Source organism: Acomys russatus, chromosome 28 (genome assembly GCF_903995435.1).
Source record: "Acomys russatus chromosome 28, mAcoRus1.1, whole genome shotgun sequence".
Lineage (NCBI taxonomy): Eukaryota > Metazoa > Chordata > Mammalia > Rodentia > Muridae > Acomys > Acomys russatus.
The window spans coordinates 37434108-37440117 of NC_067164.1; the positions used below are offsets into that span (position 1 = coordinate 37434108).

Sequence of the window (6010 nt, forward strand, 5' to 3'; positions counted from 1 at the left end):
GGTGATAAACATGGGTTTACTTGCATTTTTATACAGGTAGAAATCCAGTTAGACCAGCACCATTTGTTGAAGATGCTATCTTTTTTCCATTGAATATATTTGGCTTCTTTTTAAAAAAATGAAGTGTCTATATGTGTGTGGATTATTTCTGAGTCTTCAATTTGATTCCATTGATCAACCAGACTATTGATATGCCTGTACCATGCTGTTTTAATTACTGTTGCTCTATTGTTCAACTTGAGATCAAGTATGGAGTTTCCTCTGGAGGATCTTTTATTGTAGAGGATTGTTTTGGCTATTCTGTTTTTTCCATATGAAGTTGAGAATTGATCTATCAATGTCTTTAAAAAATTGTGTAGGTATTTTGATAGGTATTACATTGAACCTGTAAATTGCTTTTGGTAAGATGGCCAATTTTGATATGTTCATTCTCCTGATCCACAAACAATGGAGATCTTTCCATCTTCTGATGCCATCTTCAATCTCCTTCTTCAGAGATTTGAAGTTTTTTTCAAACAAGTCTTTCATTTGCTTGGTTAGAGTTACTCCTAGATACTTTATATTGCTTGAGGCTATTGTGAAGGGTGTAGTTCCCCCAATTTCTTCCTCTGCATGATTATCATTTGTACATAGAAAGGCTACTGACTTTTTTGAGTTAATTTTGTATCCAGCCAATTTGCTAAGGTGTTTATTAGCTGTAGGAGTTCCCTCATGGAATTTTGGGAGTCACTTATGTACACTATCATATCATCTGCAAATAGGGATAATTTGACTTTCTTCTTTTCCCATTTGGATCTCCTTCATCTCCTTTTGTTGTTTTATTGTTCTACTTAGAATTTCAAGACATATATTGAAGAGATATCTAGAAAGTAGGCAGCCTTGCCTGGTTCCCGATTTTAGAGGGATTTACTTGAGTATCTCTCCATTTAATTTGATGTTGGCTATTGGCTTACTGTATATAGCCTTTATTATTTTTAGGTATGTGCCTTGTATTCCAGATTTCTCCATAACTTTAAATATGAATGGGTGTTAGATTTTGTCAAATGTTTTTTCTGTATCTAAGGAGATGATCATGTGATTTTTCCTTTCAGTTTGTTTATATGGTGGGTTAGATTGATGGATTTCGGTGTATTAAACCATCTCTGCATGCCTGGAATTAAGCCTACCTGGTCATGGTGAATGATATCTTTGATATTGTCTTGTATTTGTTTTGTGAATATTTTATTGAGTATTTTTGCATCAATGTTCATAAGAAAAATTGGTCTGATGTTCTCTTTTTCTGTTAGGTCTTTGTGAGGTTTAGGTACCAAGGTGACTGTGGCCTCATAGAATGAATTTGGTAATGTTCCATCCGTTTCCACCTTTTGGAGCAGCATGAAGAGTGTCGGCATTAGCTCGCCCTTGAAGGTCTGGTAGAATTCTGCACTGAAGCCATCTGACCCTGGGCTTTTTTTGGTTGGGAGACTATCAATGATTGCTTCTATTTCTATAGGAGAAATAGGACTATTTAATTTGTTTATCTGATCTTGATTCAATTTTGGCAAGTGGGTCAATCAAGAAAATTGTCCATTTCCCTTAGATTATCAAAATTTGTGATAGGGATTGCATTGACTCTGTAGATTGTTTTTGATAGGATGGCCATTTTTACTATGTTGATTCTCCTAATCCATAAGCATGGGATACATTTCCATTTTCTGAGATATTCTTAAATTTCCTTCTGTAGAGTCTTGAAGTTTTTTTTCATATGAGTCTCTTACTTGCCTGGTTAGATTTACACCAACATACTTTATACTACTTGAGGTTATTGTTTTTTTTTAATTAATTTATTCATATTACATCTCAGTTGTTAGCCTATCCTTTGTATCCTTCTATTCCTCCCTCTCTCCTACTTTTCCCCCTTCTCCCCTCCCCTATGTCTGTGACTGAGGGGGACCTCCTTTCCCTGTATATGCTCATAGGGTATCGAGTCTCTTCTTAGTGACCTATTATCCTTCCTCTGAGTGCCACCAGGCCTCCCCTCCAAGGGACATGGTCAAATATGGGGCACCAGAGTTTGTGTGAAAGTCAGATCTGCTTCTCCACTTAATGGTGGAGAATGTCCTGTCCATCGGCTAGTCGGGATAAGGGTTCGAAGTTTACTGTCTATATTTTCCTTGGCTGGTGCCATAGTTTGAGGAGTACCCCAGGGCCCAGACCTGCCTGTAGTTTTCCAGAACCCTCTGGATCCTTCTATTTCCTCATTCTTCCAGGCTTCTCACACCTAAAGTCTCAATAGGATGTCCTCCCCTCTAACCCACTTTCCTGGTAGGTAAAGTTTTTCATGGGACGTACCCCTTGCACTAGTGTCTCGATATAAGTGAGTATATACCATTTAACTCTTTTTGCTTCTGGGTGAACTCACTCATTATGACAATTTCTAGTTCAATCCATTTAGTTATTGTGAAGGGGGTCATTTCCCTAATTTCTCTCTAAGCCCATTTGTCATCTGTATATAGGTGGGCTACTGTCTTTTTTGTGATAATTTTGCATCCTGCCACTTTGCTGAAGTTGTTTATCAGCTGTAGTGCTTTGGTAGAATTTTGAGTGTCACTGATGTATACTATCACACCACCTGCAAATAGTGAAACTTTAATTTCTTCATTTCCTGTTTGTATCCTCACGAACTCCTTTAGCTGTCTTATTGCTCTACCTAAGACTTCAAGTACTATATCAAAGAGAAATGGAGTGGACAGCCTTGTGTTGTCCTTGATTTCAGTGGAATTGATCTAAGTTTCTCTCCATTTAGTTTGATGTTGGCTATAGTCTTGCTGTATATAGCCTTTACTATGTTTAGGTATGTGCCTTGTATCCCCAATCTCTCTAAGTCTTTTAACATGAAAGCGTGTTGGATTTTACATTAGTTCTTCTTTGAAGGTCTAGTAGAGTTCTGCACCAAATCCTTCTGGCCATGGATTTTTTTTGTTATTGTTGGGAGATGTTTGATGACTGCTTCTATTTCTCTAGGGGATATAGGACTTCTTAATTTGTTTGCCTCATCTTGATTCAACTTTGGAAAGTGGATAAATTTGGAAAATTTATCAAGGAAATTGTCTATATCATTTTGTGGCATATAATCTTTTGAATTATGACCTAATGATTCTTTGGATTTCTTTGGCTTCTACTGTTATGTTTCCCTCTTCATTTCTGATTTTGTTAATGTGGGTACTCTCCCTTTTCTTTCAGTGAGTTTGGGTTTGTCTATCTTGTTGATTTTCTCAAACAACCAGCTCTTGGTTTCTTTAATTTTTTGAATAGTTTCCTGTCTTTCTAATTTATCGATTTCAGTTCTGAGTTTGATTATTTCTAGCCACTTATGCCTCTTGGCAAGCCTGCTTCTTTTTTTTTTTCTAGTGTTTTGAGGTGTTCCATTAAGTTGTTTGTATGTGATGTCTCCTATTTCTCTATGAAGGCACCTAGTGCTATGAACTTTACTCTTAACACTGCTTTCATTGTGTCTCAAAGGTTTGGATATGTTGTTTGTGGTTAAATAATACTCCATCATGTACATATTTTTATTTACCTACTTATTTGTTGAAGGACATCTAGACTGAATTTGTGGCTTTGCAAATGTAACTATCACACAGGTATGTCAGGATTTCTGTTGTGTATTAATTTGCATTCCTTCAAGTGAGTACCCAGGGATTATTTATCTGAATCATACTAGTTCAAATTTCAGTGTTTTTTGAGTGCCCATATTAATTTATATAATAACAGAACTTACTTTCATTCTCATAAAGTATATAAGGACTGTTCCTCCCATATTTTTGCCACTATTTGCTGCTTATCATTTTTCTTGACGATAGCTTTTCTCTTCTGTCAGAGGTCTAGGGTAGGGGAATAGGGTGAAAGAGGGAGGGGGAATGGGAAGATACAAGTGAGGGGATAACAGTGGAATGCAATCTGAATAAACTATAAAAAAATAAAGAAAGAAATATTGGCAAACAACATAAGATATAGATATGCCAGGAATTCAAAGAACTGTCTGGGTAGTAGAACAAATATTACTTTCCACTGCCAAAGAAATCCATGGTTTTGGAACCAGATGGCTAGAGAATCTTTCCAGGGTATTTAAGGGAGCTCCAGATTCAGCATTAGCAAATAAACATTAAAAGAGTCTTCAATATGTTTAATGGTCACAGTTTGGGAGCTTTAATGAAATAACATAGTAGAATTCAGAGCAACTATTAGAATTTGAGCCGCAAAAAGCACCAGGTACCATAATGACGGAGGGGACACTCAGTGAAGTCATAGCAGCTGTGCACTGAGCCACACAGGCCAATATTTAATATAAACAGATCTTCAGAAATACAACAAGAAGTAACCACAGAGCAGAGGTGGGGACTCGGCCTCATGGAAGAGCTCACTTTAATAAGTATTTATGCATTGGAAAAATAATTTTCCAAAGTGGCTTATTGCTCTTATTAGCTTTTGTATGTTGATCAATAGATATATTCTTTGAAAATAAATTCTTTCAAAATGTTATTCTCAATGCAGGCATCATGGCCAAGTGGTAAAGCCTTGGTCTCGTGAAAGTGTCATTTTTCAGTTTGGAGACATAAAATCAGCCATGTTCAGAAAATTTTAAAGGTGTCTAAATTTTAAAATGATAATGGTTTCAAGTAAAGCTGAAATGGAAAAGATAAAAGCATTCAGCTAAGTTTAATACAGCAGAGGAAAGAAAATACAATAACAAAAATACACATTGTATATAATGTTCTTTAAAAAAAATGAAAGTGATTCTCTTTACCATCCTATTTTATCTGACATACATTTCTTGATCATGTTCTTAAAGGATTCTTTTACCTGTTTGTTTCTCAGGGAGTAAATAAAAGGATTCAGCATTGGGGCAACAGATGTGTTGAGTACTGCTATGCCCTTAGTCAAAGCCACTCCTTCCTTTGCTGAGGTTTTGACATACATGAATATACAGCTTCCATAGGAAATGGAGACAACAATCATGTGTGAGGAACAGGTGGAAAAGGCCTTTTTTCTTTGCTCAGCAGAAGGGATTCTGAGAATTGTCCTAAGGATGAAGAGGTAGGAGAGAACCACTAATGTCAAGGTTACCATGAGTGTGAACACTGCCAGGAAGAATGCCAAGAGCTCCAGGATGGTTGTGTCTGTGCAGGAGATGAGCAGCATGGGAGAAGAGTCACAGGTAAAGTGGTCGATGATGTTGGAGTCACAGAATTCCAGTTGGAGGCCCATGATCACAGGTGGAAAGATGATGAGAAATCCAGCCAGCCAGGAGCCAATTATGAGCTGGATGCAGACCCTGCTGTTCATTATTGTGGTGTAGTGCAAGGGCTTGCAGATAGCCACATAGCGGTCATAGGACATAGCAGTCAGAAGGAAAAACTCAGTTGAACCCAGAAGTATGAAGAAGAACACCTGGGCCATGCAAGAATTATAGGAGATGGTCTTATCCCCTGTTACAATGCTCACAAGAAACCGAGGAATACAAACTGTTGTAAATGAGATTTCTAGGAAAGAGAAATTTCGAAGGAAGAAATACATGGGAGTCTTGAGGTGTGAATCTACTAGAGTGAGGGCTATAATAGTCAGATTTCCAGTAATGCTCAAAATATAAGTGAGAAATAAAAATATAAAAATCACAGTATTTAGCTTTGGGTCATTCGTTAATCCCAGAAGAATAAACTCACTCACAGTTGTTCGATTTTTCATTTCTTCTTGTGTTCTGTCAGGTCTAAAACTGTGAAATGAGTCGGAGAGTCAGGATTACTTTAAATTATATTTGTTGTCACATGGGTTTTATTCATCACATTATAGAAGACTTGTTACAATATACAAACTGAAACACTAAATCACTCAACAAATTACAGTTTTAAAAATTAATATTAATATCCATGAACCAATTACATATCTGGTGATTGTCTTAGATCTACAGCTACTTGATATTAAATTAGACACTTAATAGTTGTAATAAGTACATCAGTAGATGAGAACAATG

At 36.6% G+C, this 6010-nt stretch overlaps 1 protein-coding gene across 1 annotated transcript; it reads right to left on the reverse strand.

Moving 5' to 3' along the window:
* Positions 1 to 4782: 4782 nt before the first annotated feature.
* Positions 4783 to 5730, reverse strand: LOC127210795 (olfactory receptor 6C76-like). The gene has a single exon (XM_051170547.1). The coding sequence runs from the start codon at positions 5722 to 5724 to the stop codon at positions 4783 to 4785; it is 942 nt and encodes a 313-aa protein (XP_051026504.1). The 5' UTR covers positions 5725 to 5730.
* Between the last annotated feature and the right edge of the window lie 280 nt (positions 5731 to 6010).

Coding starts and splice junctions, on each gene's coding strand:
- LOC127210795 (XM_051170547.1), bottom strand. CDS start 5,724: ATGAAAAATCGAACAACTGTGAGTGAGTTTATTCTTCTGGGATTAACG.